General features: G+C 42.8%; 1 protein-coding gene across 2 annotated transcripts in view; it reads right to left on the reverse strand.

The window, feature by feature from the left end:
* Positions 1-594: 594 nt before the first annotated feature.
* PGPEP1 (pyroglutamyl-peptidase I) overlaps positions 595-24,460 on the reverse strand; it is a 261,041-nt gene continuing 237,175 nt past the window's right edge. For both annotated transcript variants that reach the window (XM_063455486.1, XM_063455485.1), the window contains 3 exons: positions 23,003-23,119; positions 5,285-5,517; positions 595-821 (listed from right to left, as the gene is read on the reverse strand). In XM_063455486.1, coding sequence (XP_063311556.1) covers positions 650-821; positions 5,285-5,517; positions 23,003-23,041 — 444 coding nt within the window. In that variant the 5' untranslated portion in view covers positions 23,042-23,119 and the 3' untranslated portion in view covers positions 595-649. The remainder of the gene's footprint in view (positions 822-5,284; positions 5,518-23,002; positions 23,120-24,460) is intronic.

The raw sequence follows: 24,460 nt of genomic DNA on the forward strand, positions 1-24,460 counted from the left end.
TCTTTTACTCACTGTTTCCGGTTGCCTGATGGCTGACCCGGAAGTGTGGTAGAGGTACATATGTGTGTGATATATCTGTCTCTGTGTGTGTTCTTTTACTTTTTGCTTTTCTCACAGTTCTTGCATGTTGTCTTTACATTCAATAAAGGAGGATCATTTTTCAGTATTATCATGATGTTAATCTGACCTCATTGTTCTGAATTGCTGAGTTTGGTTGTTTTTAAACCTCTCCACTTGACTTTTTAATAAAGTTTGTTTATTGAATAATTAAGTTTACTAAAGCACTACCCTTCTTTGTAGGGGCGGTCTGGCATATGTGCTATAAACTCAACATTCACACTGCCAAATCTTCTTGTTAATTACTAAGAGACCCTTGTCTTCTAGTAATAAATTTTAAAAAAATAAATGTAATGTAAACAACACATCACGGATCATCTATTCTATGTAAGACCTTATGATTTAAAAACAAAAAACGAAAAACAGTTTTTGCTTTTATCTATGAGAATCTTTTCTTTTTTAATTTAATTTAAAAAGCTGAAAAAAAATGAGCTCTTAAGGGTCTATAGCTGTACAAAATCATAGAATGCAGGAAAATAATTTTGTTCTGCAGATATGTTCTTTATTCATATTCGTGTTAGTGATGGCATATTTAATGGTCTTCTGAATACTCGAGCAAGTCCAGGATGACTGTTAAAATGGCCTGCAGAGCCTGACCGAGTTGTGCCGCTGTATAAGGCTTACCAAGAGGGGGAACATGGATAAACATAGATTTGCCACGGCTTTGATGCAATGATGTGTAGTAAATGAAATCACAGAGGTACCTGAAAGAGTGAAAAAATAAAAACATTTTAGGCATAGTGTGGCTATAATATTAAAGGAACACGTTACATTTTAATTATATATTTTGTTGTGTTCTTTTATATAATGTAAATATTTTTATCTTTTAATGTTGTACATTGCTTTTTTTTTGTAAAGCTTATTCCTATCTGTTTCAAGCCCCACCATTTTTCAGCCAACAACACCACCTACAGTCACATAATGCCATTATCCTGATCCCGGAGAAACTGACGGAAGCCAAGCACAGAGAGATGGACACAGGTTTCTTCAGGAAGGAAGAGATTCTTTATTCGATTCACCGAACGGGACTCAGAGGGACTAATGTCACCAAAATACAACAAGATCTGAGCCCCGAACAACAGTGTAGGCTCCTTATATAGGCATGTAACTCCTCCCATAATAAGCTCTACCCACACATACTCTTACCCAATCAATCGAACAAGAACTAACTTCCTGTTTGACCACATGGCTTGCCCAGCACAATGGAGGAGGGGAATACTACATCCTGTATTCTTGCACATGCTCCATACACTACTGATTGTATCTTTGCCACGTGCAACCAACCGACTGATACACCAGTATATGCACGTACACATGCCACGTGGTAATCTCGGCCTACTAAATTTATTTTTACCGAGATTCCACCACAATCCAACCCATTGCTTGTTGGATTATGTCCAGATTTAGCACATACATGGTGCTTTGAATGATAATCCAGCTGGATGCATTTGATTTCTTAACATAGTGCATTATGAATCTTCTGAATCATATACTTAGCATGGGTTTCAAGCGCAAAAGCACTGATCAGTGGGTGATTGTTTTAATTTTGCATGCCCCAATTGAATTCTGACCCTAATTTTTTAGGCTTCAGTAAAAATTAGAATTACCATTGTGATCCAAGTCGGTCATTTTCAACAGATTTTGTGTACTTGGACAAAATCTGGTGTTTAGTGTGCAACTGCGAACCAGACTTTATAGAATGCTCCTCACTACGAAGATTGGATACCTGAAACCTTGAAGGAAAGGTAGTGACCTTAAATAGATACACTACAAAACAACAACTTAACGCAGATTTTTTGGTGTACAGGTTATGCCCCTGCACTTTCACTGCTCAATTGTCTGCTCTTCAGGAGTTAAAACCCTTTTGTTTCGGTTTATGTAGCCCTAGCTACATCTGCCTTGCTCCACAGCGAAACTTTAAAACACTTCTAGTGCCGGAACTTGCAAGACCACATGGTCTGCAACTCTGCACCTGGCAGTGCTGCAAACCAGATAGCAAGACCACCGGTGTGGTTTTTGTGCTCATCACATTAAAGCGACACCATAGTCACCAAAACAACTACAGCTTAATGTACACTGCTCAAAAAAATAAAGGGGACACAAAAATAACACATCCTAGATCTGAATGAATTAAATATTCTTCTGAAATACTTTGTTCTTTACAAAGTTGAATGTGCTGACAACTAGATCACACAAATTTAAAAATGGAAATCAAAATTTTCAACCCATGGAGGTCTGGATTTGGAGTCACACGCAAAATTAAAGTGGAAAAACACACTACAGGCTGATCCAACTTTGATGTAATGTCCTTAAAACAAGTCAAAATGAGGCTCAGTAGTGTGTGTGGCCTCCACGTGCCTGTATGACCTCCCTACAACGCCTGTGCATGCTCCTGATGAGGTGACGGATGGTCTCCTGAAGCATCTCCTCCCAGACCTGGACTAAAGCATCTGCCAACTCCTGGACAGTCTGTGGTGCAACGTGATGTTGGTGGATGGAACGAGACATGATGTGCTCAATTCGATTCAGGTCTGGGGAACGGGCAGGCCAGTCCATAGCATCAATGCCTTCGTCTTGCAGGAACTGCTGACACACTCCAGCCACATGAGGTCTAGCATATGGTCTCACAAGGGGTCTGAGGATCTTATCTCGGTACCTAATGGCAGACAGGCTACCTCTGGCGAGCACATGGAGGGCTGTGCAGCCCCCCACACCATTACTGACCCACTGCCAAACCGGTCATACTGGAGGATGTTGCAGGCAGCAGAGCATTCTCCATGGCTGTAACGGATCACCTGGCACCCCAACTGGATACCCTCGTTGATGGATGCTCCTAGCGCTTCTTGAGGATTCCAAGCACTCTAGCCGACACCACAACCACCGCAGGCCGAACCTCTCTTCCTTCAGAGCAAAGCAGGAGCGAGCTCTTAAAAGAGCTTAAGAGTGATTATAGCAAGGGAATATGCAGAGCATAGCAATCCATTGTAGCAGATTCCCCCAATAAGAGACAGGACTCCAAATTGAGGGTGAAGTCAAACTGTCTAAAACTTTATTTTCCTGGGACTAGCCCATATGGTCATTACATTAACATTGCTGTGAAAACTCAATAAAATTACAAACAGTCAAATCATAGCAGGCAACATACAGTGACTTATTATAACATAATTACATATTTTTAAATAGGTGGGGGAGACCATAATTAACAGAAAATATCTCACATGCCTGCAGAATTAGCAATATGCAAATCTACACAAATATGCAAATGAACCAATCTTGCTATTCAGGTAGTGCATATTGCTGTTTCTACCAACAGAGGGCACTAGACAAGCTCCATAGCCAAATCCACCTAGCTGGTAGCAAACCTCAGCAGTACAGGAGAGCAGGCAATACATCCCAGGGGCCATAGTCACATGGCAGGAGGCTGGCAATCAGTCTTCTCCAATGCCAAGTGGCGATGCTGGTTCTGCCTCAATGGCGTCTCCAGACTCTGTCACGTCTGTCACATGTGCTCAGTGTGAACTTGCTTTCATCTGTGAAGAGCACAGGGCGCCAGTGGCGAATTTGCCAATCTTGGTATTCTCTGGCAAATGCCAAACTTCTTGCTTTTCTCACAGTTATTGCATGTTGTCTTTACATTCAATAATGGAGGATTATTTTTCAGTATTATCATAATACGGTGTTGGGCTGTAAGCACAACCCCCACCTGTGGACGTCGCGCCCTCATACCACCCTCATGGAGTCTGTTTCTGACCATTTGAGCAGACACATGCACATTTGTGGCCTGCTGGAGGTCATTTTGCTGGGCTCTGGCAGTGCTCCTCCTGTTCCTCCTTGCACAAAGGTGGAGGTAGTGGTCCTGCTGCAAGGTTGTTGCCCTCCTACGGGCTCCTCCACGTCTCCTGATGTACTGGCCTGTCTCCTGGTAGCGCCTCCATGCTCTGTACACTACGCTGACAGACACAGCAAACCTTCTTGCCACAGCTCGCATTGATGTGTCATCCTGGATGAGCTGCACTACCTGAGACATTTGTGTGGGTTGTAGACTCCGTCTCAAGCTACCACTAGAGTGAAAGCACCGCCAGCATTCAAAAGTGACGAAAACATCAGCCAGGAAGCATAGGAACTGAGAAGTGGTCTGTGGTCACCACCTGCAGAACCACTCCTTTATTGGGGGTGTCTTGCTAATTGCCTATAATTTCCACATGTTGTCTATCCCATTTGCACAGCAGCATGTGAAATTGATTGTCACTCAGTGTTGCTTCCTAAGTGAACAGTTTGATTTCACAGAAGTGCGACTGACTTGGAGTTACATTGTGTTGTTTAGGTGTTCCCTTTATTTTTTTGAGCAGTGTAGTTGTTCTGGTGAGTAGCATGTCCCTGAAGGCTTTTTGCTGTAAACACTGCCTTTGAAGAGAAAAGTCAGTGTTTTCATTACTGCCAAGGTAGGAACACATCTATTGGCCACTCCTCTGAGGTGCTTCCTGAATGCTGAATGCTTCCCACAGAGATGCATGGAATCAATGCATGTATATGAGGAGTTATTGAATGGCCATGGCAGCGTTTGGCCCCACCCCACCTCCTGGTGAAATAATCAGAATTGACTTCAGCCAATTCAATGCTTTCCTATGGGAGAATTCTGATAAGGTCATCCAAGGAGGCAAAGTCAGCTCCGGCGGACCCGCACAGTGCTGAAAAAAAAAAAAAAGGTAATTTATTTTTTCTTATTTAAGGTGGGCAAGGGATACTACATGTGTTTGTAACACTATAGGGTCAAAAATACATGTTTGTGTTCCTGACCCTATAGTGTTCCTTTAATTTTGCTTTATATTTGTTCACAAAACTCTTACAACAGATTATTTAAATACACTTTAGCTTATTTATCACTAGCACTATTTGTTTGTCTCCTACACTGGAATTAGTGTGGGACATACCAATATTGGGATACTGTGAAGTGGGGGAAAAAATCAGATTTCAGTTATTGGATTGCCCATTTAAAAGTTAAGCTTTAAAAGGTTTCTATATAATGTCTTTTAAAAAAACAAGTAAATGTAGTACTAATGTGGAAAGTATTTTATTAGTATGCAAACACATATAAAATGTACCAGGTTCAGAGATAACCAATGTATTACAAGTACAAGAGAGTTGGTAACCATAACAGATGCCATACCTGCCAGCATCTGTAGACACTGTGAACTGAACTTCCGGACAAGCTGATGAAGCTCCTTTGCAGACGGCATCTATGTCAATAATCGAGTGTAAATATTCAGGGCCTTCTTCAACACAACAATACATCCCTGGACAGAAATTACAGTTGTCCATCCGTATGTAACCAGCATTGTGACCACATTTCTCTATTGTCACGGTTGAAGCCATGCCAGAAACTCCTACATGAACAATTACCTAAGGAAAGAATCAGACTTAAATACGTAGTGTGTATTCTGTATCAACAACTCCACCATGCAAGTATGATGATAAAAAAAAATGTGGGTGACCATTGTGACGAGACCAATCTCACCACGGAACATTGGAGGAGCCTGGTTGCCTGCCTGCTCCCTTGTGACTATGGACCGGCAGTTAAACAGTCTATTTTACTGTAAAAGAAAAAGGGGTGTAGGTTAGCGCTAATAATATATGGTTGCCTTTCTGCACAGCCGTTCGTTAGATTCTATCTACCGAACAAACAGCCATCTATTAGCCTCCCAGGAGCCATGGGGAGCCGGCAGGTGCTGTTAATTGGACGCCCAGAAGCTGGCGTGTGCCGCCAATCTACCTCCCTGAAGCCGCGGTTAACCGCGGCTTCACGAGCGTGTGCAGTCAATTGACCACCCAGTAGCTGCGGGTAACCGCAGCTTAATTGACTGTTACTGGGTGGCCACAGTTATACTTAGCGGCCTCTAGGTGGCGGTGTTATGGAGCTCCCCGGACGGCCAGCGGTGCTCAGCCCGGAATCAGTGCACTAAAAGCAGACACTTTTACGTGCAGGCACCGCTAAGTATCCAGCCTTCCCTGCTTCTATTTGTGGCTATTTAACCGAACACCTGATCATTCGGGACTTTGTTTTATGTGAATGCTTTAACCCAGATAGCACAGCCATGGAGCCTATTTGTGTAATTAAAGACTTTGGCTCCATGGCAATTGAACTGTGTATATATGATCTGAGCGCTATTCGGTACAATTGTGCGCTCAGATCCCAGCTATCTGGGGATGGGTTACATGTATATATTTTATGTGATAAATGTAACATTATGTATTTTATTATATTTTAGTGGTTTATTGTAACCACGTATGTAATGGCGATTTGCCTCTGTCCTGGGAGATAATTGGATTATTTCCCAATTATCTCCAGGATAGAAGGGAGGGAATTAGGATGCATTGTGGGGATGTTTTACTTCTTTGTGTCTGTCATTGGTTCATGTCTGTCCCTTGTCACAGTATCCCATTTGGTCCCCTAGGGGAGTGTCCACCAAGTGAGAGACCTGCATAAATACTGGGCAGGTAGCCCTGAATAAACCAGACCACTGCTTGACCCTCAACACGGAGCCTTGTCTCGACTTTGGGGGTGGATTTACCGTATGCTGTTAGAGACTAATTGCCAGGAGTGTAAGCTGCTTGGGTGCTGTGACGAGAGCAATCTCGGAGTGTTCGATGACCCCAAGCTGGGTCATCTCCTGTATCTCCTTCCGCATTCCTTCTCGGACTGCTTCAGGGATACGGTAAGGGGGTTGTCGCAGGGGGTTCTGTCCAGGGGTCTCTACCTTATGTACAGCTAGGGTAGTGTAGCCGGGCTCTTGGGAGAACGTCGCCTGCTTCTCCCACAGAAGCTGTCTTGCCTGTCCCTTCCCTGTGGGGCTCAACCTGTCCCCTAGCTGTACAAGGCTAGTAAGGTCAGTCTGGGAGTCCCTCTCTAGCAAATCGGGAAGGGGTAAGTTCTCCGGGTCGTCTGCAGCCGGGGCACATACTGCAGCTACATTCTCGGGTCTCTCCTGATACTCTTTTAGCATGTTCACATGAAAGGATCGCTGGATCCTTTCATCTGAACAGCTGGCTATAAGGTAGGTAGTATCACACACCTGAGCTAACACTTTATACGGGCCCTTGCATCTTGTTCGCCTTCATAGGTTTGAGCACTAACACTTTCTGCCCCACCTGGAAGACCCGCTGCCGGGCACCCCGATCGTACCATCTCCTCTGTCTCCCCTGGGCCACCTGGAGATTCTCTCTTACCATCAGAGACAGTTTCTCCATGCGGCCCCGGAGTTACAGGACATACGGTACTATGGGGGTCCCTTCTTGCTCTGTCTCCCCCTCCCAGTGACCTCTAATGAGATCTAGGGGTCCGCGGACCCTTCTCCCATAAAGCAACTCAAAGGGGGAGAACCCAGTAGATTCCTGGGGCACCTCTCTGTAAGAAAACAACAGATGAGGCAGGAATCGCTCCCAGTCTCTGCAAGTGTCAGAAAAGGTCCTCAACATCTGTTTGAGGTTGCCATTAAATCACTCGCAAAGGCCGTTAGTCTGTGGATGGTACGGGGAACCAAGTATTGGTTTAATGCCGCATACCCTCCACAGCTGCTGGGTGAGCACAGCGGTAAATTGGGTTCCCTGGTCAGAGAGGATCTCCTTAGGGAACCCGACCCTGGTAAAAATCCTAACCAGGGCATCAGCAACTGTCTCTGCCTCTATGTTAGACAGCGCTACTGCCTCTGGATAGCGAGTGGCATAGTCCACCACGGTGAGAATATATTTCTTACCGGATGGACTAGCCCTGGCCAGTGGACCCACAATGTCAACGGCTATGCGGGCAAAGGGATTCATCCCGTCGCTTGCCACCAACTGTTATGACACTCACCGCCAGAGGAACGAAGCCGCGGTTTAGTGAATAATCCCCTTTCTCCAGAAATGCAGTTTTAATCCAGCCGATCGTCAAACTCCCGAACGGAGCATACGAACGTGGCAACTCCCGATCAGCAATTCAGTCAAAATCCTTTCACCGCTAGAAATAACGAAAAGTACTGTCCCAATAATAAATCCCTCCACAAACGAGACCAAGCTCCGTCTTGAAGGTCAAACAGGAATGTGTTTAATGGGGGCTACCTGCCCGGTATTTATGCGGGTCTCCACAAGGTGGACACTCCCCTAGGATACTGTATATTGTCCTTCATATATTTATTATGTTTATTGCATGTGTATGCCTTTAAGAACCAAGTGCCTGTAATGTGGTTCAAACAAGCAATGGTATTCGTATGCTGGCAGCAAGAAAAGCCGCCAGCCTCCCTGCAAATCGTTTCACGAACAGTGAATTTCCTCCACGCGGAGGTCGGCCATTTTGGATCCTTTGTTCGTCCAGCGGTATTTGGTCGTCGAGCGCCTGGAACTAAAATCGGCTACTCGACGACACGAATACCGCTAGACTTCCATACCGTTCAGGAGCCCGGTCTTCGGTAATGTGGTTCCCTAGGTTCAATCGGTAGTTTGAAGGGAACTCAAGTGTAAAGTGTATTTGGTACGGCGTTCGGTTATTTCAGCTGGGATCTGAGCGGTACTCTCACGAAAGGTGCGCTCAGACCCCAGCTATCTGCCGAACGTCCATTCATTCAAAAATACCGAATAATGTTAAAGTTATGATTTTTAATGTAAATTGTCGGTTTTGCTGCACGAGGGAATAATCCACTTAACTGTATATTCTAGTGGGAGTATCCCTCTCGTGCTGCGGTGCCTGATGGGAGAAATGCCCAGGTTATTCAGTTTCCCATGTAGTCCCCTACACAACCCCTGGAATGTCTGTAGGGAAACCCCTTGCATGGGGAATCCCATAAATACTGGAAGCCTGTGAATAAAGCTGAGTTGACTCCTAGCCTATGTGTCGTCTAGTTCTTGGGAGGGAAGAATTGTATAACGCTACCTGGATTGTTGCATGATGTATCTGCCAATTTGGATTATTACCTGTTTTCCTGTCTACCAGCGGAGACCCTGTGGATTAAACTACTTCTCCGCTACAGTTATATACTTCAGACGCAACTGTGGGGCAGCTTACCTATATTTTGGTTCACTGATGAGTATGTAAACTTATTTTTGACCCAATCAGACGGCATCATTATTAATGAAGGCTTACAGCAACGGTCTAGCTCTTACGCAAGCATACACCCCCTTAAATCTCGTAAAGCTGATACACCCGACACTAAAATCTACTGGGAGGGGAACAATTCAGCCCTGGTTGGAACTCTGTATAGGCCCTCTCAGCATCCTATGGGGCACAACTACATGTTGCCACTTACTAACCTATAATTTTATAAAAATCCTCATTCTACATCTACTTTCTAGACACGTAACAAATTGTCATGTATTCTTTTCTTATTCAGGTTTGATCAACATTACTATTGTTTATGTTATTATACAACCATACTATGTTACATGCTCACCTATCCTGTACTCCCGAGTGGAATGAGAAAATAAAGAAAAAAATGCCTTCCTGAACCTATAGTGTTAAAATTATGTTAGCCCCCTGACCCCCTCCTAAATATAGTAAAATCTTACCTTATTTCTAGTGCTGGCTCCACCACCGATTCTCCTCCTTCGCTGACATCAGAAGTAACCATCTCAACCAATCACAATGCTTTACCATAGGAAAGTATTGGAATGGCTGAGATTGTCAATTCTGATGATCTCAGTCAAGGAAGCGGGTCAGGGGTGGAGTCAGACACCTGGCCAATCAGCATCTCCTCATGATCAATGAATCTCTATGAGAAACGTTCAGTGTCTCTTTGCAGATTGAACGTCCGTGCTACATACTGACCCAGGAATTCCCTCTAGTGTCTGAGCAGTGGACACTAGGTGTTCCTAGGCTGTAATGTAAACACTGACTTTCTCTGAAAAGTAACAGTTTACATTAAAAACCCTGCAGGGACATGGTATAGACAAGGTCACCAGACGTCCTGGTTTTACCGGGATCGTCACTGTTTTCGCCAGTTTGTCCCGGCATCCCAAGAATATTTCTAGGGATGCATAAATGTCTCGGGTTCAGCAGAGCCGGCTCCTTTCCCCATATCGAGGCTTGCAGAGGAGATCTTTTCATCTCCCCTGATAGCTTAATGCAAAGCAGGCTCTGCTATCTGCATTCTCGAACTGATGGGGAGATCACAGATCTCCCTTACCGGTCCCAATGCAGTTTGCTGTTGCAGGGGGAGGTAGGGAGCTAGGGCCTGGGAGGGAGAATGCCGTTCCCATGAACAGGCAGGTTGGAGCGTTGCTGCACGTTACCATGGCAACACACCGACACTGCACTGTACTCACAGGAGGAGAGAGTAGCTTCAGATTCAAAAGGGGTATAAAGTGTTTTTTTTATATTTTTAAATATAGAAATTTGTTACATTATCCCTCCCCACGCTCTACATAAACACATGCACCACGCCCACACATAACCCCCCCACTCCACACACACACAGCAGCACCCACTCCCAAACAGCACACAAAGCATCCACTCCCACACACACAGCACCCCTTCAAATATGCACACACACACACACACATATTGAGCCCTTAGACACACAACCCCCACACACACAGTACCTCCTCCACCCACACAGCACCACCTCCATCCACAGTCTGTGTGTGTATTCAGCATCAAACCAGAGCACCCTATATTTCAGATGCAGGAACTCCCGGAATTTCCCGGTCAGAACTTTAACACGGTGGCATTTCCACTACACTGCATGGATCTGAGCGCTATTTGAAGAACTTGAACGCTCAGATCAGGGCTATTTAAATATGTATTATTTGTGGGTTTTTTATGTTTTTATAATGTTTATGATGTATTTTTATGTTTGCCTCTCTGCTCCTGGGAGAGAATTAGCTTACCGGTCTTTAATGCGATTATCTCCCAGGCACAGATATTTATGGGAGAGGCTTGTCTTGTATTGAATGGAGACCCTATGCTGGGGGCTGTGTGTAAAAGCAGGCAACTTGGCATAATGAACCAGTTCCTTTATACCCTTCACTCAGTCTTGACTAGTGATTGGGTGTACCAGCTATACAGCTGTACTCACTGCAGGAGAGCTTTAATAACTAGAAGTTGGATGCCTGTTCCGGGGTGGGAAGTGATAGAGAGACCGCGGCCAAGCTGCAGCGGCTGAAGTGCTGATGGTGTCCCGGCGATAACTAGGAAGCGTGTTTGGCGGAGGTACCCAGCCGGGGTACCAGGTGGTCTTCCACAATGTGTACTCAGCAGTCTGCCTGCCGGTGTACTCAGCAGTCTGCCTGTCTGTTGAGGAAAATATTATGAATATATATATATATATATATATATATATATATATATAATTAATATGTGCTTGATCAAATCTGTGAGTATGGGAGATCAAAAATTATCTTCAAAGGGAGTTTCTGTTTAGATAGTTGGAAAGATACAGCACCTGAAAGGCACAGTTACATCCTTGGGAAAGTTTATCACATTTGAACCAACGTCGGCAGAGCAAGCATGGCGTCTGACTACACTCAGGAGGAGTTTGACAGAGAGGTTGCCATGCGGCTGGCTTACTTTGGACTCAACCCTGCTGAGAAATATGTGCAGTTAGCGAGGAAATTAGCGGCAGAGTACCTGCAATTCCTGGCAGATAGAGCCAGGGGTGTCATCCGCCCCCCCCCCCCAAGCGTCAGAGTGCATTTCGGGGATTCAAAAGTGTACCCCAGGGAGCTGAAGGTGTTGTTCTTCCTCCCCAGCGGCAGTGTGTATCCCAGGGAGCTGAAGGTGCCGTCCTTCCTCCCCAGCGGCAGTGTGTATCCCAGGCAGCTGAAGGTGCCGTCCTTCCTCCCCAGCGGCAGGGTGTTACAGGGAGCTGAAGGTGTCGTCCTTCCTCCCCAGCGGCAGTGTGAGTCCCAGGGAGCTGAAGGTGTCGTCCTTCCTCCCCAGCGGCAGTGTGTACCCCAGGGAGCTGATGGTGCCGTCCTTCCTCCCCAGTGGCAGAGTGTACCCCAGGGAGCTGAAGGTGTCGTCCTTCCGCCCCAGCGGCAGTGTGTAACCCAGGGAGCTGAAGGTGCCGTCCTTCCTCCCCAGCGGCAGAGTGTCCTGCAGGGAGCAGAGACCGTCAGTCTCGCACCCCAGCAGCAGGAAAAAATATTGAAAGGGGAGACAGCTGGTCCCCCTCTGCACCAGCAGAGAGAGTATCAGGGAGAGGAGCCTGCTACCCCCTCTCCCCAGCGGCAGTTTACAGTTCAGAGAGAGGAGCTTGTTACACCCTCTCTCCAGCGGCAGCCTAACCCACCAAGGGGAGATGTTAAGCCCCACAACTGTGCAGATGGGACCGTAGCTTCTGTACTTGCAGCACCAGGGGTAAGGACGGTCGGTCCTGTACCCCAGCCACAGAGCGGTGTAGCCAGAGGGGAGACAGTTGGTTCCCCTATCCGCCAGCAGAGAGAGTATCAGGGAGAGGAGCCTGCTACCCCCTCTCCCCAGCGACAGTTTACAGTTCAGAGAGAGGAGCTTGTTACACCCTCTCTCCAGCGGCAGCCTAACCCACCAAGGGGAGATGTTAAGCCCCACAACTGTGCAGGTGGGACCGTAGTCTCTGTACTTGCAGCACCAGGGGTAAGGACGGTCGGTCCTGTTCCCCAGCCACAGAGCGGTGTAGCCAGAGGGGAGACAGTCGGTCTCCCCCGCCCACAACCAGGCTCCAACCAGGCTACTTCCGTGGTAGCGCTGGCACCAGGGCAGAGTACCGCTGGTCTCTGCCCACTCAGCAACCCACCAAGGCAGTCTACCAGCCCCCCGCACAGCCGTGGTGAGGCACCTGGACCTGGACAAAGTTCTCCTACTCAGGTGTATTAACCAGTTATGGTGGGTGGGCTGTACTGCTGTTTCTGTTTTGTGGGTGGGTTGCTGGACTAACCAGGGCACTGAAAGGCAGGAGGTCAGATACCCTGTTAGTCTAGTGGGTAAAGGGGAGAAGTGTGGCGAAACCAACCTTGCCACTGTGAACTGGAGAAACCTGGTTGCTCGCCTGCTCCCTTTGGACTATGGACCAGACTTTAAAAAGGTTTATTTTCCCTGCAGAAAGGCTTATTCGTGCCTTTCTGCCGGGGTGTTCGGTAGATTCCAACTACCGAACAGGGGGCCACCGGGGAGCTGGAGTGTGCCGCTGTAATAAGTGGGGGGATGTGATTAACAGCCAAACTGTAATCCAATGAAGTGTAATTGTGTTCTAATACAGGGATTCAAACCCCCATTCTACCCTTAGGCAATAATGGAGTCCTCTGTGAAGCACATGGCCTTTCACCAGGCAAAATCAGTTGGGTTGTTGATAAACTCCTCCTCCATTCCCTTCCAATGCAACCCCCCTCCCCCAGGAGCCACTCTGGTTCTGTTACATCCTAAGGGATTGACTAAGGGAGGTGTGTCCAGCAGGATGGGCTAACCTGTTTAAAGCCCTGTGAACAGCACATTTTCTCTCTCTTTGGAATTACCTCTCTTTTGAATTCACCCTCCTCACCTTCTCTCTCTCTCCCCTCTCCCCACTATACACACCCTCTCTCTCTTACTCTCAGCTGCTGATCGATGGAGTGGTAACTGTATCATGTGTCTATGCCTGTTTTGTTATGTTAATTAGCCTACTTTCCATTCAATGATTAGTTTTTAGTAGCAACATATAATAGCCTATTTCAAATGTATATGTATTGTTTATTTGTTTAATTAGCCTCTCTTAATAAATATTATTGAATTGCCGAAAGCAAGGAGTGTGGACTCTGACTTTACACTCAGCTTTTAAGTTATTATTTTAAGTTATTATTTTTAGTTATTAATGTTATTATTAATTCCAAGTTTATTCCAACTTGCGAGTTAAACGTTTATTACAGCCGCCAATTGACCGCCCAGAAGCTGCGGTTAACCGCAGCTTAATTGATGAACGCTGGGTGGCCTTTGTTCGTTTGCCGAACACGTGGCAGCGGCCATTTTAAGTCCCGAACGGCCAGCGGTGTTCAGCGCTAACACTGTGGAACTGAAAACGGACACTTACTTGCGCGAACACCGCTGAGCCGTCCGTCCCCTGGTTCCTATTCGTGCCCTTGGTGTCGAACACCAGTTCAGTCGGTACTTTGGGATATGTGAATATGTTAACCCAGATAGCTAAGCCATGGAGCCCATTCGTGTAACGAAAGACTATGTGAAAGACTTTGGCTCCATGGCATTTAAACTGTATGTATGTGATCTGAGCGCCATTCGGTAGTAATGTGCGCTCAGATCTAAGTTATCTGGGGATATGTTGCATGTATGTGTTTTGTGTACTAAATGTGTCAGTGGGTAATTTTGTGTCTTTTACTGTCTTTTTGTTTGGCCTCTGTCCTTGGAGATAATTGGATTACTTCCCCAATTATCTCCAGGCCAGAGGGGAGGGATTGTGATGCATTGTGGGATTGTTTAAAGTTGTATGTCTGTGATTGGTCCATGGCCAATATGTTTCCCAGTTTCCCATCTGGTCCCCTAGGGGAGTGTCCACCAGGTGGGAAACCTGCATAAAAGCCGGGCAGTTAGCCCCAGTAAAGTTGTTGCTGCTTAACCCTGAAGGTGAAGTGTCGTCTCATTCTTGGGGGGAATTTGACTGTATGCCGATTGTCAGGAGTGTAAGCTGTTCGTATGGCTTTTCCTGTTCGGCTGCTTCCAGGGTTCGTGTATTTCCTGTTCGGGAGTTGGGAGATTCGTGCAGTTTGGAGTTCGGGAGGTTGGTGATTGCAGTAGCTGCTGGTCTATTCGAAAGGGGGTTATCGCCTAAACGGTTTTTATCCCCTTGTGAGCGAAACGGTCCGTTACACATATCAACTTGTCTTCAAAGGAGTCTATCTAGGAAAACACACCTTAGGCTAGAGGGAGAGTTCACACGTAAATAAAATAACAGGATAGACAACACTTTGGGCCTTGAGAAAGGAAATCACATTTACATATCAATTGTGCTGAGGAATTGGCTATTTACAACATGGGAACAAATTCCTTTAAAAATAGAAGATACTGACATCACATTAGACTAGGTTGGTAAGACACACACACTGCATACAACATTTCACAGCACACACAATGTAGCAGATATTTTTTAGATAGATGGAATGTATAAGTGTTATAAATGTATTGTAACTGTAATATTATAACTAACATTCTTCTTCTGTAATATTTAACTAGGCAGATTCTAAGTAAAGTTTTCTCTCTGGTAAGAACTATGGTGTTGGCTGTTTATTTGTAATATCGGGTTGAATACCTTAGTTGTGCTAGTCATGTATTTATCTGGACAAATATATATATGTTAGTTCCTGGAAGAGGTGACACAGGGATATTACATTCACTATTAACACACAACGCAGAGTGGATTTCTCTCAAAAGGATACCAATTGGAAATATTGGTGGTGAGAGAAGAATTATACAACATCTGTGTACTCAGCAGTCTGTGTGTATGTATTGTATTTGTTGGAGGTACCGATAAATAAAGAGGCCACGGGCATTAACCCCTTAAGGACAGAGCTTCGGAAGCTTGTCTTTCACTTAATGACAACGGCATTTATTGCATTTTGCCTTCAACTGCAATTTGCATTTGACTAATTTATTGCACCGACGCATATTATATACCGTTTTTTAAAGGACAGAAAGGGCTTTAATTTGATGAACATATATATATATATATATATATATATATATATATATATATATATATATACATACATACATGCTTATTTATTATAAAATAATACAGAAAAATGCAAAAAAAAAGAAAAAATTTGTGTTTTTTTTTTACAGTTTTTGCAATAATAATGTGTGCACAATTAGTGCAGGTTAAGGAAAGTAATTAAAAATAAATTAATTTAGTTGTTCTGATTTACAGAATATATAATGTGTCTGGGATTTGAAGTTTTTTTTTGGTAGTTACAGGTCACAAAGCACAAGGAGTAAAATAAACTTTTAATGTGGAGCGATTTTAGAATTTGGTATGTTTGTCTTGTAAGCTTAATAGCCATAAAAGAAAACAAAATTGCCACACAAAAGTATATATTTATATAAAGTAGACACCACAGGCTATTTACCTAAGGTTGTTTTGACACTTTCTACGTAGCCATTTCACCGCCAATCTCTGCTAAATATTGAAATAACATTGTGTTTTTGGGGGGTTTTGGCACACAAACTTATAACACAGAACTTCTCATGTGTATTTTGTAAAGTTGGTGTGTGCTATTCCTGTACAAAGTTTTATTTTGTGTTCAGTTACATCTGCTGAGTAAAATGACAACCCGATTGTATGTCTCTGGCACTATTTTGTGAAGCTACAGTGCCATATAGGAGACCTGTCCTTTTCAGTATTCACAGTCGAATTTTGAGAAACGGATTTAATGAGCCTATGCTTCCATTTGGGGTATTATAGTAGTTTGACTGTTCAAAAAAACCCCACAAAGGCCTACCATTTGTAAAAGTAGACACTCCAGGGTATCTCATAAGGTGCATATTGTGCCTTAACATGCCCCCATTTTTTTTTACCAATTTATGCCAAATTATGTAGTAAAAAATAATTTTGTGCATTTTTTACATACAGATTGCATTTTTGCTGGGCATTTTGTATATTTCATATGTGCCACTAAGTTCAAACCCCCCAAATTATGCTCAGCTAAGTCTTCTGAGTAAAAGGACACCCCCATTGTATATCTTTGGCACTATTTTGTCAAGCTACTTTGAATTTTGTGCAATTTCCAAGCATCTTCGAAGGTTTTAAATTCAAACTACCCCACAAAGGCCTACCATTTCTTAAAGTAGACACTCCAGGGTATTTCAAAAGGCATATTTTGAACCTTAGCGTGGGATCATTTTTCCGCTAGCTTGTACCAGGTGTAGTGGTAATAAGCGTTTTTTCTGCCTTTTTGACACACAAAGTGAGTTTGCACAGTATATTTTGCAAACCTTATGTGTACTACCACTGTATAATACTTCATACGTTGCTCAGCTATGTCTGCTGAGTACAAAAATACCCCCGTATGTACCTTTGCCAGGTATATGTGGACATCGGAGGGGCACATTTGTGACACAGCCATTCCATTTTTTTTCAAACTTTAAATTTTTACGGTGTGCCCATGTCCCATTTTAGAGTATTTTACCAGGCTATATAATTCAAATACCCCATAAAGCCATACCATTTCTTAAAGAAGACATCTCAGGGTATTTCAAAAGGCATATTTTGAACCTTAGCGTGGGATCATTTTTCCGCTAGCTTGTACCAGGTGTAGTGGTAATGAGCGTTATTAAATATATTTTTTAACTTTTTAAAACTTTTTTTACTTTTTAAAACTATTTTTTAAACTTTTGTTTTGCTTATTAATTTTTTTAAAGTGTCCTAAACTTTCGTAAAACTTTTTTTACAGATTTAACATTTTTTTAAGCTTTTTTTTTTTACCGTTAACCCCTAACTAGCAGTAAGCAGCACTAACTGTAAATTCCCCATTTTCCCATAACTCCCACCCACCCCAGCTAGCAAAATATTTAATTATACAATATTTAAATTAGTTAATTAAATAAATTTAACCCCTGAGGGTTAAAAAATAAATAAAAGTTAATCGTCAGGGGTTAAAAAAAATTTAGTTTCATCACTGTAGGCAGTGATCGACTGGCAGGGAAGGGGTTAATTTTTATTTGGACTGGGTAAAGGGTTTATTTTTTTAATTTTTTACTTAAACGTTATTAAAACTTTTTTTAACTTAATTTTTTAACTTTTTAAAGCTTATTTTAAAACTTTTTTTAATGTTAACCCCTAGTTAGCCTAACACTAAATCCCCCAATTCCACACTAACTTCCACCCTCCCCAGCTAGCTAAATTTATAATTTTTAAATATTTAAATTAATTAATAAAATAAATTTAACCTCTGAGGGTTAAAAAAAAAAAAAGAATTAACCCTCAGTGGTTTAAAAAAAAAATCAGATCATAGTAAAATGTAATCCCTGCCAATTGATCACTGTAGTCAGTGACTTTATTTTTTTTTTCAACAGGGGGCAGGATCACTGATGATCCGTCTCCCTGCACTTCACAGTGAACCCGGAAGTGCAGGGAGGCGGAAGGTGAGTATACACAGCACATGTGCTCCCTCTGACATGCTGTCAGAGCGGGCACATGTACTGGGACAGCCCAATCCGGTGCTCCCGGTCTGCCTCTAATACAGAGGCAGACCGGAGCACCATTAACCCTGCGATCGCCGCGATTGCGGCGATCTGGGGTTAATTTTACCGCGTGACGGACCTCGTCCGTCACTCGTCGTTAAGGGGTTAAGCACTGTGGCATATATGTATGGTGGCAATGATCAGGTTGTTGGGCAGAGTGGGGACAAGTAGCTGGGCAGATTAGGTGACACAGCAGTTGCTGGGGACAAGAGCTGGCTGAGGATTGGTTGCTGGCAGTGAGCCAGCAAAAAAGTGGGAACCCAGGTAAGCATAAAATGGTGACAGCGCTAGGCAATCCCGTTCAGCGTTTTTTCTACAGGATAGGAGGAGCACTGACAGACCCCCACCCTCCCTCCTCCTATTTGTTAACTTTCTTTGTAAGTAATGTCGTGGTATTTGAAGCTTGGGGCAAAGTCATCCTCAGGTTTAAGTTCTTAGGAAGGATATGAGTTAAATGGCGGTCAGGTAAGCTATGACTGACTGGCAATTAAGTGATGGTGAAAGTGAAAAGTTTTGGAAGTGAAAAGTTTATGTGAATATGTTACCGTTGGTATGGTGGTATGTCCCCTGTTCAAGCTTTAATAAACACCACGGCCAAGCCCATTGAAATAAAATGTGTCTGTGTTTATTGTGTGGTCTAAGTTATTTATGCAAATTATTGCCTACCGTACATTTAAGCTTTCCCCAGTGGCCTATTATGCTGTTAATATGGCCCTGGTCTAGAGTATGAGTCTGCCCTGATCAAGCTCCTACAACATGTAAATGAAAAAAAACACTAATTTGAGTACCAGGAAAGGAATAAACTGTAACAACTATTTCTGGCCAGGAATAGGTTAAAGACTTCTAATGTGTATGTATTTCTCTGAGGTTTTTTGTAGCAATTTTTGTATCGCTAATGGGTGTGCCATTTTTTTATTTTCAAAATCTGGGTATAGACACCAGAACAACTAAATTAAGCACTTTGTAGCGTGAACTACAAAAGAACTAGGGAGTGTTGTTACTCACATATGCCCAACCCACCCGTTCATCTGCCTGTTCAGTGCATGGAGCACTTTAAATGGAGTCCAAGAGAAATGGTATTATTTAAAAGTTTCACTGCTGAAGTCAACAAAAAATTGCATTAGGCTCGTCAGTAAAAGCAATAAATTCAAGAAACCACTGTGGTACTGTGGCCAAATTAGTAAAAAACAAAACGATAGCATGTAGTAATTATATAAAAAAATATATATATAGTGAGGAAGATGGACAGATCTATAAGATTGGGCAGAAAGTGGCTAAGCAAGTAATAGGAGCTTCTAAATCACACACAGAAGAGAAAATAGCACAGTCAGTAAAAAAAAAGGGGCCAGGACATTATTTAGATACATAAATAAGAAAAGGAAAGCAAAACAAGGATTTGTTAGATTAGAAACAAAAGAAGGAAGGTATGTAGGAAAGGAGAAAGGTCTAGCTGACTGCCTCAATGAAAATTTGTGTTCAGTATTTACAGATGAAAATGAAGCAAAGGGACCTCAGTTAGGAAAAAGGACAAATGAGTGATTTGTTACAAGTGAGTTTACAGAGGAAGAGGTTCTATTTCATCTGTCAAAAGTAAAGACAAATAAGTCAATGGGACCTGATGAAATACACCCAAAGTTATTAAAAGAGCTTAGTGGTATACTAGCAAAACCATTAACAGATTTATTTAACCAAACATTGTTAACAGGAGTAGTCCCAGAAGATTGGAAGTTAGCAAATGTTATGCCCATTCACAAGAAAGGTAGTAGGGAGGAGTCGGGCAACTATAGGTCAGTAGTGGGGAAAGTAATGGAAACCATGTTAAAGGATACACTTGTTGAACATCTAAAATCACATGGATTTCGAGATCAGAGACAACATGGGTTTACTTCAGGGAGATCATGCCAAACTAATCTTATTTTTTTTTATTTTTTTGATTGGATAACTAAAATAATAGATCAGGGTGGTGCAGTAGACATTGCTTACTTAGATTTCAGTAAGGCTTTTTACACTGTTGCACATAGAAGGCTTATCAATAAACTGCATTCTTTAAGTCTGGATTCCAATATTGTAGAATGGGTAAGGCAGTGGCTGAGTGACAGGCAATAGAGGGTTGTAGTCAATGGAGTATATTCGAAGCATGGGCTTGTCACCAGTGGGGTACCTCTGGGTCCAAGTAAGGATCCCTTTCTCTCTAATATTTTTATTAGTGATATTGGAGAAGGTCTTGATGGTAAGGTATGTCTTTTTGATAATGATACTAAGATATGTAACAGGGTTGATGTTCCAGGAGGGATAAGCCAAATGCCAAATATCTTAGGTAAACTAGAAAAATGGTCAGAGATGTGGCAAATGACATTTAATGGGGATAAGTGCAAGATAATGCATCTTGGACGTAAAAACCCAAGGGCTGGGTACAGTATATGTGATCGAGTCCTAACCTCAGCATCTGACTTAAAGGTAGGCAGACAATGTAATAGAGCAGCAGGAAATGCTAGGAGAATGCTTGGTTGTATAGAGAGAGGTATCAGCAGTAGAAAGAGGGAAGTGCTCATGCCATTGTACAGAACACTGGTGAGACCTCACTTGGAGTATTGTACGCAGTACTGGAGACCGTATCTCCAGAAGGATATTGATACTTTATACAGAGTTCAGAGAAGGGCTACTAAACTGGTTCATGGATTGCAGGATAAAACTTACAAGGAAAGGTTAAAGGAACTCAACATGTATAGCTTGGACCTATCTTGAGAAAGCCCTCAGAAGAAGGGCGAAACGCGTTGAAGGTGCCTGCTTTTGAGCTCTGCGGCATTGTTCACTCTGAAAAGGTTCCAACAACTAGTAGGACTTATTGCCGGTGTTTCTCCGTTAGTGAACTGTCAGACAGCCTGCCTCTGTGCACGAGACATACGCTGTCGTTTTAGGAGAACCAGGCATCCTATCTGCTATCCTTAACGATAAGTACCACTATTTTATCTTGTGAGAGTTCCATATTTGGGGGGGGGGGGGTATTTTTTGCACTGGGACAATAAATGTAACAGTATTATACTATATTCTGTTTCTTTTTGCTTTTAAGGTATTCCCAGTACATCATTTGGTCCTAGAATGCCATAATACGAATGTAGACTATTTTCTCCCCATAAGAGGCTCTAAGTGACTTTTGGAGACTGTGGACTTTCACTATATCATACATTGTTTTATATTTTTTATTTATTTTTCCATTTGGTATACCCTTATACAATTTTAAAGGGGAAGATTTATTAAGCGCTGACAATTTTTCATTTGCAATGTATATGTAGCGGAGTAGTAGTATTATCCACGGTATCTCCGCTGGTAGACAGAATGAAGCAGGTACAAAGTAGGCAAAATTCAGGTAGCGTAGTTACAATCCCTTTCTCCCAAGAACTAGACGACACATAGTTTGGAGGTCAACTGAGTTTTAATCACAGGTCACAGTATTTATGCGGTTACAAATGTAAGGGGTTTCCCAAGTCACATTACAGGGGTGGTCCAGTAGTGGACTACATAGGGGACTGAGCTTACAGTCTGATTACCCAGCATACACTGCTGTACCAGATAAATAATTACGTTATTAACAGGCACAGGAAAAAGTACAATTTTACATTAAATTCGCTAACTTTGGCATTTCACCACATATTTTACCGAATGACCCCTCATTAGATTGCAGGGATCGATCGGTACAATCTACTGAAGTACCGCTCTGATCCCTGCAGAACCGAACGCAGCACACAATAGACATTTGCACGAACGGGGTTTTAGCAGAGAAAACTCACGAATGGTTTTATTTTCCCGAAGGAGAGAGTTTCCCGACCGCTATGGAAGTCCAGCAGTGTTTGGAAATCAAGTAGCCGATTTCGGTTCCAGGCACTTGATGACCAAATGCCGCTGAACTCTAACAAAGCAAAGATGGCCGCTGCCACGTGTTCAGTACACGAAAAGTGGCCACACACAGAACGCTCATTAACAGATGGATACGTTTCGGTTTTACTAACGAGCGGCACACAACTTTGTGGGGTGGTCTCCCATTCGGTCTTTTGGTTCGTTTCACGAACAGGGTTGGAATCCACTGTTCGTGAAACTTGCAACAGCGTGTTAGCAGTATTCGTGTGCTGCAACACACGAATGCATAGGAACATTAGGTGAAAATCTTTGCATACAGATACATTTAACAGGGGTTAGGTTTCTCACGAATAGAGACACAATGGAAACAAACATCAGGCATACATATACGTAATACTCTGTAAGTGGCTAGTTTTGCCACAGTATAGCTTGGAGTAAGGACGGGACAGGGGGGATATGATAGAAACAATTACATACCTAAAGGGAATCACCTAGTAAAGGAGACTATATATAAAAGAAGAAAAACTACGACAACAAGAGGACATAGTCTTAAATTAGAGGGACAAAGGTTTAAAAATAATATCAGGAAGTATTACTTTACTGAGAGGGTAGTGGATGCATGAAATAGCCTTCCAGCTGGTAGAGGTTAACACAGTAAAGGAGTTTAAGCATGTGTGGGATAGGCATAAGGCTATCCTACATATAAGATAAGGCCAGGGACTAATTAAAGTATTTAGAAAATTGGGCAGACTACATGGGCCGAAAGTTTCTTATCTACCGTCACATCCTATGTTTCTATGAGCACTTAAAAAAACATGATTAAACAAATAGGTGAATGATTGCAGAATGCTTTACAAATCTCACCTGTGGTTTATGTGTTTCCAGTAATTCAGGGATTAACATTTGTACTGCCTGATATTCAACTGGAACTTCAAAAACTTTTAGATTAATGTCATCTCCAAGGCCTAACTTTTCCAGTTCCTGAAATAAGAATACATATTCAGCATAATGTGATCAGAGTACAATTTAAATGTTACAAATTCCAAGATTGGTGTTTCCACATGGAGTGATCATGCTCCTATCATGATCAAGTTGGAACCTATAATCTGTTATTTGATCACTCAAGGTAATAAATCTGGGAAATATTTAGCACGAGAGCTTAAAGAACTGCATAATAGGAATTTTATTCAGAAAATAAATATAACTCTGCGAATTACCATTATAAATATGGCAACATAGCATCAGCTTTTAAGGATTTTTATACAAACTTATATAATATTTATAAACCAGGTTCTTCTTCAGATCAAAATTTGTTGAGAGAAAACATTATCATCACTACCGAGCAATAAATTAGATCAGAAAATAACAGTAGAAGAAGGAAAAGTCCTGGACCAGATGGAATTACCATAAAATATTAAAAAGTTTTCCAACAAGAACTCTCTCCTTTCCTAGCTGATGCTTTATATTCTATACTCGAGGGAAATAATTTCACACCATCAATGTTAGAGGCAAACATTATCTTAATTTTAAAAGAAGGTAAAGATAATAATGCACGTGGTAGTTACAGACCAATTTCACTGTTAAATATACACTTAACCTTTTCTACTAAAATGCTAGTTGACAGATTGAACCAACTTATTCCAGAATGAATACATGATGATCAATCTGGATTTATTAAAGGAAGAGAGTGTTTTGGACACCCCAATGGGAAGAGGGGTTTCCCCGCCAGGGATGTTCTTTTCCCCCCAGTGTGAGTAGAGCTGCAATAATCCTAGAAGCGATAATCCCAAAAAGCAGTGATATAGCTGTTCCCTACAAGCACGAGATGAGGCTCTGTGTTGAAGGTAAACTGGAACTGGTTTAATGAGGACCATACACAGCTTTTATGTGAATCCCCATGCAAGAGGACTTCTGTAACATATTCCAGGGACATTTCCTACCGGACCTGAGAGGAGACTACTGTAAAACACTACATAATTACATAAATGTAATTGACCGAACAAACAGGAGAATGGGACAAAAAGCTTTATAATCCTGTGACAGGGTGGTCTGTCACAGAGAGGTTCGTGATAACACGATTAAGGCTTTTGAATGTGATTCATCTTGCAACAAATAGCTGAATTCCATCAATTTTGTTGGCAATTGACACGGCAAAAGCCTTTGATCATGTAAATTGTCTATTCTTAATGGAAGTATACTATGTCATTGGTCTAGGACCAACCCGTATATACTCGAGTATAAGCTGACCCGAATATAAGCCGAGGCCCCTAATTTTACCCCACAAAACTGGGAAAACGTATTGACTCGAGTATAAGACTAGGG

The sequence above is a fragment of the Pelobates fuscus genome, chromosome 5 (genome assembly GCF_036172605.1).
Source record: "Pelobates fuscus isolate aPelFus1 chromosome 5, aPelFus1.pri, whole genome shotgun sequence".
NCBI lineage: Eukaryota > Metazoa > Chordata > Amphibia > Anura > Pelobatidae > Pelobates > Pelobates fuscus.